This window comes from Cyprinus carpio, chromosome A24 (genome assembly GCF_018340385.1).
Source record: "Cyprinus carpio isolate SPL01 chromosome A24, ASM1834038v1, whole genome shotgun sequence".
NCBI lineage: Eukaryota > Metazoa > Chordata > Actinopteri > Cypriniformes > Cyprinidae > Cyprinus > Cyprinus carpio.
This window is the reverse complement of record NC_056595.1, coordinates 4,012,223-4,025,120: the sequence shown is the minus strand read 5'-3', so window position 1 is coordinate 4,025,120 and position 12,898 is coordinate 4,012,223. Positions and strand designations below refer to the sequence as shown.

At 38.0% G+C, this 12,898-nt stretch overlaps 1 protein-coding gene across 1 annotated transcript in view; it reads left to right on the top strand.

Moving 5' to 3' along the window:
- The window catches only part of LOC122135317 (succinate--hydroxymethylglutarate CoA-transferase-like), a 128,538-nt gene that overhangs the window by 47,564 nt on the left and 68,076 nt on the right, over nucleotides 1–12,898 (top strand). Inside the window, exon 8 of the mRNA XM_042714058.1 lies at nucleotides 5,043–5,145. Coding sequence (XP_042569992.1) covers nucleotides 5,043–5,145 — 103 coding nt within the window. The remainder of the gene's footprint in view (nucleotides 1–5,042; nucleotides 5,146–12,898) is intronic.

The window sequence follows — 12,898 nt, the reverse complement described above, 5'->3', positions numbered from 1 at the left end:
GTCTGACTCCTGTCGCTTTAGGTTTTTTTTGTGGGCACACGAGTTTCTGCGATTTCGGAACTAAACCAGTGATTCAACCCCTGGCGTTATGTTGATTCTACCAATAATCCAGCCGCGACATCCCCGTGGCAAAACTTTGTTAGGCATAGCAACATAGCATCGGTGGAAGACAAGGCCCACCCTTCTCTGGCAGCCAACGGACCACTGGCCCATACCCCCTGGCCAAGGGTCTCATTTTGCTAGTGTTGAAACTGCGGCCCTCATCTGGCTGCAAATCATGTAGCTGTCGCTGACGATCCACTCTTTCCCAGATCCCCCTTTCCAGGACCCCCGTTTCAAAGATTTAATTGACGCAGCTGTACTACTTACGCCATGGGGTGGCTGGGACACAGGGCAATCCACCAGCGTATGACTACCAATTTGGCGCCCCCATATCTCCTAAGAAAATCTCACACAAGCTAGCTTTCCTTGCGTCTCTTTGACTGTCTAGCACAGCGCGGCCGCAGGCTCCTACGCCCGTAGCCATCTCCTCTCGGTTTTGGATCACCCTCGCACCGTGACATATGCCCTGATAAGTTCCAGGCTTATCCTAGTGCGGCGGTGGACTCCGCCGCTGTCACACAGCTTAGGGATCCACGATACTATTCCACCCAGTGGGTCTCGTCCCAGCTCAGCCTCCCCCGCAAGCCCCCATTCACGATATGCACAACGCAGCTCTGTACCCAGGTTCGGAACGCGTTTGTTTGCCGAGCGTTCGCCGGCCAATTCTGGATTCTATCGAGGTAGAGTCGACAGCTTTTAAACGTGGGAACTATAGCGGCCACCAACTTCCTTGCTGTGATTGCCAAAAACAAATGGAGAGCCGATAGCCAGTTGGTTGCCCCTAATGGCCAGACAAACGTACCACAAAAAGGCTCAGGCTGCCAACTGTTGTTATAGACTGCCTTTCCTATTTCTGTAATGGTAGCATGGTTTTGGCGGATGTTTGGTCACCTCGAGCTTACTCAGAGGTGAAAGGTCGAGACGACTCAATGAAAACGGTAGGGTGCATGAGGCGGCAGCCCTTTTCCAGTGCCTGCACCACACGTGCCATCCACATCGACCTCCTACACCAGTTGCGTGATACAGGACCACTAGCTTTCTTGATTGGTCTACGGCGTGCGGTATGACATGCTCGTAGAGGTAAGCACCAGAGCTACTTGGAGTATCAGGCCACTAACTCGCATGTGAAGCCTAAAGAACGACACCATGAATCCTATGAAGCTTTGACATTGACAAGCACAACTGGCACAAAGCGGGAAAGAAAACAAAATTCGCACTTTAAATCAACACCCCAAGTATTCCACAACTTTGGAGGAGCTGGGGGAAGAGAAAATAAGATCCATCAAGTCTGCACTATATGCCACTTATTGCAAAGTCTGAGCATGACCGAGGAGGTAGTAAGGACAGTGCGGATCGAAGTGGAAGGAACCTAAAAAAAAACTCCAAACCTCGGGGTTCTGCATCAACTGATGTTGCAGACCCCACTCCCCTCACACCAATCTTCTTCCTCATGGGGCGGCTCGTCCATCCGCTCCCCCAGGCTGTCTACCAGGAATCAGAACTTTTTAAGGCGGCGCAGATGGAGGCACAACACAAAGTCCTTGCCGATCAGTTTTTGAGACAATTCATCAAGTCTTACCTTCTAAACCCTACAGACCCGTGTCCAAGTGGCAGAAAGTGACATATTACTTACAGCCTGGCATGATCGTGAATGATCCTATGACCCGTCCAATACCCAGGTAGCTGTCTGCCTAGTATGACATCATCGCCAATGGGCTTTCTGGGAGCGATGGACGGATTAGGACAGCATAGGTGAAAAATCAAAAGACAACGTATATACCAGACCAGCAGCGTCGGTATATTAAATTTTACCATCCATTCATCACACTGACAAAGCGGATGACAAGTCCTTCTACATAAAGGAGAATTTTGAGTGTGCAAATTCGGGGGGGGTTGTTGTAAAGGACTGTGATAACAACGATGGACAGTGGAATGCCTATTGGGTGGGCTTTTTATTTGACAGTTAAACTACGAATCAGTACCGCGGTAGCGTCATCTGAAAGATTTTCCCCCAACGGAATAGAAGTGCGTTGCATCAGAAGTTTTAGTGCGGAGCTAATGAGTGTTCTCCCAAAAGTTTATTTCCAAGTTTGGCGTGCAGCTAGATTAGTTCAAATGTTCTTATCTTGTTATTAATAACTTTGTGTATTGTTTGCGGTTTACGATTAATCACAGACTTCAGATATTAATGCATACTGGATGCGTGTGTACAAAGATTCAGCAACTGGTTTTTTTTTTTTTTTTTTTTTTATTTCCTTTGTGTGATTATGTGATTATGATAGTTATGAAGCTGTTTATTCTTATCAGACCCGTTATGTGTGACATTCTTCTTGCAGCGTACCTATAAATGCCTCAAGATTAACGTTCTAAAATGCACCGTCATTGTTTACATAGACCGCCGGAATGGGCTTAATAATGTTACGAGGCCCCCCACCGGGTTCGAGTCCCGCTCAGAGCAGGCTGTACATAATGTTGATTATTGTAATTATTCATTGAAAACAGTTAATCCTAGAAGTATTTTAATGCCTTTGTAACTATATAATATTGTTGTAAATGTTTATTGTTGTTATAATTATTATTGTGTACCCTTTATTTATCATTATTGTATGTATACTTTCAGAACCACACATACTCACATATCTACAGTGGAGAATAAAATTGAAGAAGAAACATCAGACTCCTTGCATTCTAACCGGATGTGCCATAGTGATTGCAAACCTTTACTAACCAGCCCCAAATAAATACTTCACAACAAGAGGTATGGGCAAAGATTCACAAGATGCACAAATTATCACATTGTAGGCAACCATACTCTTCTTTATGGTATAATTCTGCTATCTGTGTCGGGAAATCACCCATATACTGGAAGAAATGGCATTTGAATGGCTTGTGTACTGTGACAGATTTGTTTGAGCAGGGTGTATTTCTGTCTTATAATAATCTTGTACAGAAGTATAATTTAAAGGGAAAAGACCATTTCTGGAAATATCTTCAAATTAGAAATTGTGTTTCCACAATAATAAAGCTCACAGACGGAAACCATATCTTGGGACTTTCTAAAACTGCCTCATCCTCAACAAAAAGCCTCCTCTATATTCTACAGGACGGCTAACCATGTGTTCAGCAATGACTGCATTAATTTAAAGACAATATGGAAAAGGACATTGGGACTGTAATTGGGGACTAAGAGTGGAAAATAATTTTTGTCAAATACAGGTAAGAATTTGTAAGAAGCCAGAGGTCAATTAACACAGTATAAGATCATACACAGGTTTTATTTGACACCTCTCAGACTCAATAGAATGGGTCTGACAAATAATAATGTTTGTTGGAAATGTCAAAAAGACAGAGGTACTTTTATTCATTGTATATGGGAATGTCCGCTTATTCAGCCTTTATGGTTAAAAACTTTAAATATTCTGAGCAAAATGGCTTGGAATTACAATACCATTATCACCAAGGCTGTGTCTACTGGGGGATAGGGAGCAATTGCCAAATATTACAAATGTAGAGTTTGCAGTGATCATGGTGGGGGTCTCGTGACGGCCAGAGTCATCTTGAAAAAAAACTGGAAGGCTCCCAAACCCCAGAGTTAAAAGAATGGGTTAACATAATGACTAAGACAGCTTCATATGAACGTTTGCTTAACAAACTACATAATAAGACCAGAGCAGGGGTCACTGTGGGTTTTCCGGTTTGGGAGGATTTCTGGTCTTACGTGACGCTGTCTTTCCGTGTAAGGCAATAATTTAGAATTTTTTTTTTTTTTTTTTTATTATTATATTTTTTTTTTAATCTCTGTTAGTCTCAGCCACTGTATTTATCCTGGTCAGGATCTGGTTTATATTATTTCCTTTCTTTTGTGTGTGTGTGTTTTGGTTTGATTATGTTTTTATTATTATTTTTAGTGTTGTTTTTTTCTTCTTGATGTGTGCCTTTATTATTATTATTATTTTTTTTTTAATTCTTCTTGATGTGTGCCTTTATTATTATTATTATTTTTTTTTAATTTTTGTTATTAAGTCATGTTTTGTTATTTTGTTTTTGGCATCATTAACTCACTTTCATGTGTTTCCAAACCCATATGAAGAACTTTTATCAGTATAACTTAAAAGGAGATGATTTGAAGAATGTTCATGCTGCTCTTTTTCATACAATGATTGTAAATGGGCGCTAGGGCTCATAAAAGCATAAAAGCTTGTGCTATATTTATAGTCTTGAAAAGCCATAGGAATGTTTCAGGTGAGAAACAGACTAAAATGTAAGTCCTTATTTGCTGAAAATCTGCTGCAGCTTTACATCTTAATCAAAAGTGAAATGAGTAAGACATGCCATTTCCTTGACTTCAAACGTTTAATGCTGACTGCATTATTTGCTATATGCTGGAGAGATAGCAAACCAAAGATGTTCTTTGTCTCTGCTTCTTTGCTTGTCACATCCTAATTTTCAGTTTCTGATGCATTTTGTGGTCAATGTGTGAGAACTGCGAAAGCATTCTATTAAGAAAAAACACTCTTGGTTGTTTGCATTGAAACATTTTGTTTGCATACAATGCTCTTAGCAACAATGGGGATAGTTGTGTTCAGAAAAAATCAGTACCAAAGTTGGTACAAAATTCATACGGCACATCTGTCTGGGTGAATCAGCATCAGTCACCAAAGGCCAAGACATGGTGTGTGAGAGCATGTTACAATATGAGAAACCTTGTAAGTTTACAGTGTTGTTCGAAAGAGAAGCCTGGATTAACTTTAATTATAGTGGGCATATTAAGTGAAATCTTTCAAAGTGTGTTTGATGGTTCTACACAATGTTGTTGTCCTGAAGACACTGCATTTCAACACTTGCATTTCAGCTCATGTTATCGTGTCCGTGCCCTGTTTTCCAGCACCCTCCCTTCTGTCCCTTTACAGACCTTCATCCAGGCCTCTGTCCTCCCTCAGGTTCATACAGGAGACAACTGGAGAGTGGTTGAGACGGTTCGAAGGCACCGGTGTCCCCTGTGGCCCTATCAACAACATTCAGCAGGTGTTCGCCAACCCTCAGGTCAGTTTGAGGTCACATCAGTGATTTCAAACAGTGGTTTTCCATCAGAACCAAGATTTTACATTGGACCTACAGTGGTGGCCCAACTCGATGCAAACAGTTGTATTCGTACAAAAGGAAACCAAATGTCTTGTTCAAACATGAACGTTTTTAAGGCTAAACATTTCCCATACTAAAGCAGCAAATAACTACTATAACCATAGTGTGTGTGTGTGGGTGTATGTTTGTGTGTGTGTGTGTGTGTGTGTGTGTGTGTATACAGTATACACAATTTCCATTTTCATTTTAATTTTAGTTAAAATTTTAGTTTTTAATTTTGTTGTTTGTTTTTTGCTCTTTTAGCTTTTGCTTTTTTATGTGCATATATATACAGTTTTATGTATGTATCGTTTGTAATAATTTTATTTCAGTTTTAGTCATTTTAGTACATCAATTTAAACTAAATGAAAATGAGAAATGCTGTAGCTGAACATAGTTTTTTTTAAAAATATTTTTTATTACAGTTAATGTTTTTGGATTTCAAGTAACAAGTTTATTTTTAACCATTTTAATTTTAGTTTCAGTACTACTTATGTAGTTAAAGTTAACTACATATACAATGTTTATATATATATATATATATATATATATATATATATATATATATATATATATATATAATATATTATTGAATAAATAAATTAGTGCTTAATTAATATATATATTAGTATATATCTATATATATATAGATATATATATATATATATATATATATATAATTTTCATACATTGTCTGAACTTTTATATAATAGAAAGCAATATTTCAAGTTATAATGTTTTATTTTGTCTCATCTGTAAAGCGTTTTGTCACACAAATGCTAGTTCTTGGGAAAAAGTTTTTTTTTTCTTTTTTAGTGGGAAAGTGATATTTTGAACAGCTTGACTATTGTCAGGCCACTGAAACATGCACAGTAGGTAAGTTAGTAGCATTAGTTCCTCCCCTGGGAGTACACACATGCAGAGTTACACCCTAAAATAATAAGTGTAACAGATTGTCTAGTGGTACGTACTGAATAAACCAGAAAAATAAGCATCCACTCTTAATACCGAGATTGCTTAAAAACAAGTCAAGATCATTTCTTTGATCAACATGAAATTGTGTTGTGTAACCCTAAAATAGTCTCAGGATTCAGTTTTTTTTTTAATCTGGTCAGCGCATCTCTTAGGACTTTGTCTTGTGTCGGGACATCCATCAGAAGACATCCATCTCGCGTCTACATCGTCTGAGGTTTCACGAGAAATGCCCAGCTCGATTGCGTCCTGGTGAACTTTTGAAAGCTGAAGCTGATGATTCCATCTGGAGATCATATCTTTCAGAGGGCGACACAAATCTGTTAGCCATTGCTCCTTTTGACTGAACGGCGAAAATCAAAAACATCCAGCTTCGACTGAAGAAGTCAGCAGTAGCTGCAAGGGCATGGAGGAAATTAGCCGACAGACGTGAAGAGCAAGCAAATTAAATAAAACAGAAAAAAGCTGTTCAGGACAGAAAACCAGATTGAAAGGATATGTACGGGGAGGTTAGTATTAGAGCAAGATAGAGTGGGTGATATTAAGACTTAGTGGACGAGGAGGGACGCTACGATAAGACAAATGAGGAACGCAGATGGAATATGGGTAGGGCGGTCAATGAAATTCATGCTCCGCTTCCATAAACTGATCTAGTGGTTGAACATCAGTGGGGTTTATCTTCAGATAGAAACCAAACCCAAACCATAAATGTATTTCTTGTCATCTACATCTTCTGAAGTCATCCATAACTTTAACCTGTTGAAACACTTTAACTCAGTGTTCTTTCTTTTTCATTAAACCATTCCTGTATTTCTTGTCATCTACATCTTCTGAAGTTAGAAAAGTTAACAAGTGTCCTCTTTTAGTGCAAGCGTTATTCAAGGTTTCTCTCTAGCAACTATCAGAAACCTCTACAAGGCCTGATGGGGATTGGTCTGATGGGAAAACCAGATCTTCAAAGTAAAGCAACCAATCAGCATTCGTTTGTTCAGCGCTATGTTTAGGGGCATTGCCGGCCAAAAATAATAACCGAATTCATAAAATACCTTGAAATGGCAGAAGATGCAGAGAGGTGGCATTATTGATCTTCTGCAGAGAAGAGGAAAAATAGGAACTGAATTTCGAAAAGATGTTGAAATGGCAGTTGCTGCATCGTGTCATATCGGTTTAATTTTGGCATACCCAAATGCTTTGAAGAAGCTGTGTCATGTAAAAGCAGTGTCAGTGTGGTGCACTGTGTTAACGTGGGCATTGTAAAATATTAAAATAATTCTAGATGCCTTATTATGTGAATTACTTTACAACACATATTCCATTGACCATTTAAATTTTACAACACTGCGTGGAAATTCTGTCTGATTTTCACATTGATCTGAACCAAAAAAGTAGGCGGGCTGAATAAAAATTCAAGTTCACTCTCTGACAGTAGGTGGCGCTTATAGAACAGAAATATATCAGTTACCATGGTTACTCCAGTACACAAAGTAGCTGTTGTACAGTATTAACATATTCTAAACAGCCATTAAGATTTTTATTTAACTTGTGTTAATTAAACAACAAAAAAAATAAATAACTACTTCCAACAACACTTCACAACACTAGAATATTCCCCCCTTTACCACCGGGACTAAAACATGCCAGCCCAGAAAATAGATTATTCTCTATTATAATTTTCATAACCAATTGGCAGGTGTTTTTGCTTTATTAAAGCATTAATCTCACTAAAAATTTGATGCATTTCTCTGAAAGCGATGGTTAAACCTTTAACATTTTTTAGTTTGTTAATAAGTAAATATATCTTAGTGGGAGCCTCTTTTGAAAATCTGCTTAGGGCCCTCGAAATGCTTGGGCCGTCCCTGTTAAGGGGTGTAAAAATATAAAGCTGATGTTGTGCAACCAATAAATCATTCAAGAACGTCGTCTTCATTCGTCAAGAGTCTATGCCATGAGCTTCACATACTTTTGAGAATCCAAGGTTTGCTTGTTCCTGATAAGCACTCATTGTCACAGTTTTAAACACAGTGGCTTTCTTCTTCCGTGAGGGAGCTTGGCGTCATGACTGCTTTGTTTCCAGGCAGACTGATAATAAATGCGACACACACTTCTCCGGAAGGTCCTGTAGAATTCAACCAATCAGATGATGACTTTTAAACTTCCGAAGTATTTCCCATTTTGTGTGCCTATGCATTAGACGTTCAGCCAGCGGTCCGTGACATCTGATGCTGAGACTAGATGATGGCTGCATTTTAATGTAATTTAAACAATCGTTAACATTTAAGTGCTCACAGGCATTCTTTATAAAGTTCTAACTTGATTATGATACACAAACAAACAGTGTTCTACATCAATGGAAACTAGTAAACCACACAGTTCTCTCTCTTCCAAATGGGATTTGAAGTCGGTTTTTGAGTATTGAAGAAATTATCCTGGCATGCACGGATGAAAACTTCTGGTTAAGCCTCTCGTTTTAATCTTCCATTGGTCTTTTGAAGCATGTTTGGATTTCGGTAAAATTGCTACAGCTTAATTTGTAGCCTATTGAATGTTGGAGAAAGCTGAATAGCGAGAGTGTTTTTTGGCATTTCAGACTGTCTGTGCAGTTTCTGTCGTTTTTTTTTTTTTTTTTTTGATGGACCTCTGTTGTCATCAAATAAGTGGAAAAAATCCCTGTTGAACCATTTGAACTTTTTCAGTGATATTTATTGGCCCCGCATCCAGTTTGCAGTGATGTTTGCTTGACGTTCATTGACTTGTTCCTCAATGCTCCCCATGCGCATAGTATCATGTTGCTCATACTTCATTTTCGAGAATCACATCCATGACAGTCGGGTTATGTTTTGGTCTGGAGCTATTGGCGCTCAGTCTTGGTCCCTGGTTGCTGTCTGAATGTAGCAAAAATGTGCAGGTTATCGCCCATTTCACTGTCGAGCCACACTCCTGGACTAGGTCCGGTGAAATATTAATATTAATATCGGATATTTCCAAAGCATCATTCCTGTCGTATCAGGTGTCAGGCCCAGATGTTGGATTTGGACAAAACGGCTCCCAGATGTGAGCATGGTTGAATGCTGAGTATTCACACGGATGAAAAAAAGGGAAGAAGAAGAATTTCTGGAGACGAGTCTCTTCCTTTTTTGAGCTTCCGAGCTGAACTGAATAACTGGATTTTATTGTTGTGATGAGTGTGTGCTTGTGTGAATGAAACCCTGTTTATCTGAATCTTGTTTGAACTGCATAGAGTCGAAACCTGAGTTTCTTCCAACAATCCACAGAGGGCTCAGAGTGAAATCCACACCATCCTGATCTCCAGCTTGTTGAGTCTTTTAAAGTCAAGCTATCATTTTTTAAATCTCTTTGAATTTTTTTTTTAGGAAACCCTGTATCTACCCCCCCCCCCATACTAGGAGAACCACATGACTGCCAAACCATGTTAAATAGCTTCATGTTGTGCATCATTTTACTTTGTGCATTTTTTTGCCTTATGCGTTCCAAAATATAAAAGTACAAAGTATGTCACAACAATTATTCATTCTTGGTTGTTGCAAAACACAAATAACCTGTAGAAAATCATAAACCTGCAAGCTGGTAAGTTTAATATTTTCTTTGATTTTGGTGATTATTTGCAGTATGTCTAAATGCACTGATATTTGTGATCAGCTTTTAGCAGTGCAAATTCATTAAACATCATGATTAAATAGACAAGGAGCAAGTAACTGATGCAAATTTAAGCTGTCACTCAATACTTTGTCGTGTGGCACCAAATATTGGACTTGTATTTCTCATTAATTAAAATAAATTTAATGGGTTGAATGGCCGAGCTTGAATGCAGTCAACACTATTATATTTATAAAAACTGAGAATATGGAATCAGATTATCTTCCCAGCATTTTGTAGACAGTTACTTTAAAGGAATATTACGTAAATGTTCACATGCGAAATGTGAGAAAATTTATAAATTAAAAAAAAAAAAAGTTTGCTATTAACATTAGGGCTGCACCCTGCAGTCTTCCGTAAATTATTATTATTGTTAGTTTTATTGTTATTATTATTATTATTGTTAAATACTCTTTTTTTAAATGAAAAATTAAATATTGTCATTACAATAGTAATATTAAGTTAAGTAATAAAAATAATAATAATAATAATAATAATAATTCTTATTATTATTATTATTATTATTATTATTATCATGATTAATATTAATATATAAGGACATTCTGACCTGCAAACAAGAACAAACTTTTTTTTTAAATCACATTTTAATTACAGTTTTTAACCAGAAAAATCACAATTAGAGCCCCACTAGCTAGTTTTCCTGTTCATTTTATGTTCAATATGTAATAGTTCTAACAAAAAACACGTGGGATTTGTGTCTCCATTACTTAAATTGTCCACCAAAGTGTATTGTATTTGTGAAAAATGCCAAGAAACCACAAACACTCTATGAATTTTATGAATGGAAATAAATGTAATGCCTAAAGGACAACATTATGTCCTGACAAAAACTGAAGTGTGACTCCAGAGGATTGAATGCTGACCTTTAGCTTTCCTGAAATGCATCTCTCCATGATTTTCGAGTGGATGTGGAAAATATTGGAGTAAACCAGCTGCACACAATAACAGATAATTACCGACCTCGGTGTTGTCTCACAGCAGAGTTTTCCACCAAATGTTTACAAGTAAAGGGATGTTTCCGGTCCCCGTGGACCTTCAAATGCACCCAAATGAGTGAAGAGCCAAGCAGTGGAGCTTAAACAGATGTTGCAGGGAGCGTTGCAGCAGGTCTCCTGTTGAGGACTAAGGCTGTGGTCCAGTCACGTGAAAAGGTCCAGTAATTTTGAATCTCTGTCAGTGTAATGTGTGAGTTATGGAGGTTTACTCTGAAAGCCAACTCCAGTTGTTCGTTCTTGGCTGAAGACTCGAGGATGTTCCCTGTTGTTATGACCCATAGGGCCCTTGTGAAATGAACGGACCCGTGTACTGTAACTAGATAGTTCGACACACGCTGCTTGGATCCTAGTCCACATGATAAACTTGGTTCCTGACTAACTGTTTTGCTCCTCTTGGAGCTGGTCTTTACAAAAAACGAGTGCAGAAACGGTTGAAGTGAAGTTCACTGCTGTTTTCTGGTGGGAGGAAAACAACTGGAAACTTTGAGTAACCTCAAAAGACCTTAACATTTGTGTAACTGATCCATTCGATTGAGTATGGAATTATGTTGTGGAAGTATTTGGAAAAGACAAGCCGATTGACTTCAGCAATTCATGAATGAAGAGAGTGGAGTAAACTGTGCCAGTTTTTATCTTTGTTGTTTGTAGGTTAATTATATTGCATATGCAGGATATCAACAATTTTTAACTATATATATATATGTGTGTGTGTGTGTGTGTGTGTGTGTGTGTGTGTGTGTGTGTGTGTGTGTGTGTGTGTTTGTGTGTATATATACTGTATATAATTTTATTTTAGTATTATTTATATTCTATTATACTGTTTAATGTATTGAATTGAATTGAAATTTATTTTTCGTCTTTCATTTTAAATGTAGTTTTTAGTAATTTTGTTTTTTATTCAGTTTTTTAGTTGTCATTTTAATAATTCAGTTTTAGTAATTTTTTTGTAAAAAAATACATGACTAAATTATAATGATAAAATACTGTAAAAATTAGATTTTAAAAAAGTGATTAAAAACTTTTCTCATTTCTTCTCAATCCTTTAATTCTTTCTAAATATTAAAATGGCAAAAGTTTGTTTGCAGTCTGCTAGTTTAAAGGTTAAGTTACCCCACTCTCTCCTACTTTGAATAGTAACACTTTTAAATGACTGGTTTTGTCATCAGCTTGGATGACCTCAGACTTTCTCATCACAAGAGGAGCAGTAACAAAAAGACAAAGGAGGATAGACAGTTTACTTTGTGCTGCAGTCAATAAATGTCTGGAACACAGTCTAGATGACACTTCCATGAGATGTTGGTTTACGGTTGGTGTTATTTCTCTTGGACAGTTCAGCTAGCAAGAATAAACAGGGGTAACAGAAATTATTGGAGTCGTTGTGTGAACATCAGGAAAAGGAGTGGTGTAAATTACAACGTGAATTCCCAAGCCTCTGATTTTCCCATGGTCTTCATCCAAAGTCCACCCATCTTTGATATTTTTGTATAGAGTAACCATCTGTGGGATGAAAAACCCAGTTGATTTACAAATTCCCGTGATAAGTATGTATAAGTATAAATCGAAGTAATTGCAAATGTGCTGATGTCAGTCAAGACGTGATCACTTATTTTCTTCGCAAATATTTTGTGGAACAGTTCGCCTGCTTCCGCAGCCACAACTTTTCTCTTTATCCTTGGCAGTTCATTGGTATACATAATATTGTGTCAAATTCTTTTCCATAATCCTTCATTTGCACGTCTTGGAGGAAGTTCTAACATCTAGAATGGAACGTTGTGTATTCTGAGTTTCAGCTGGCTGAGCGTTAAATCCTGTCAGTTGGCGCTGTGATCCTTGACAGCAAGCGCCGCTCTCAAGCCCGTCCTTCTCTTTTCATCCTTCTGAGTCACTGTACCGTATTCTCTGACCGGCCAGCGGACTGTTGGCTTGATTTCTTTGGGATTAAGCTCCCCAGGAGTGGAGTGAATGAAAGGCAACAGCGTGATTGTGGTGCATTTTTCACATGAACAGTGCAATGAGATCCACCCGGTGGTCAT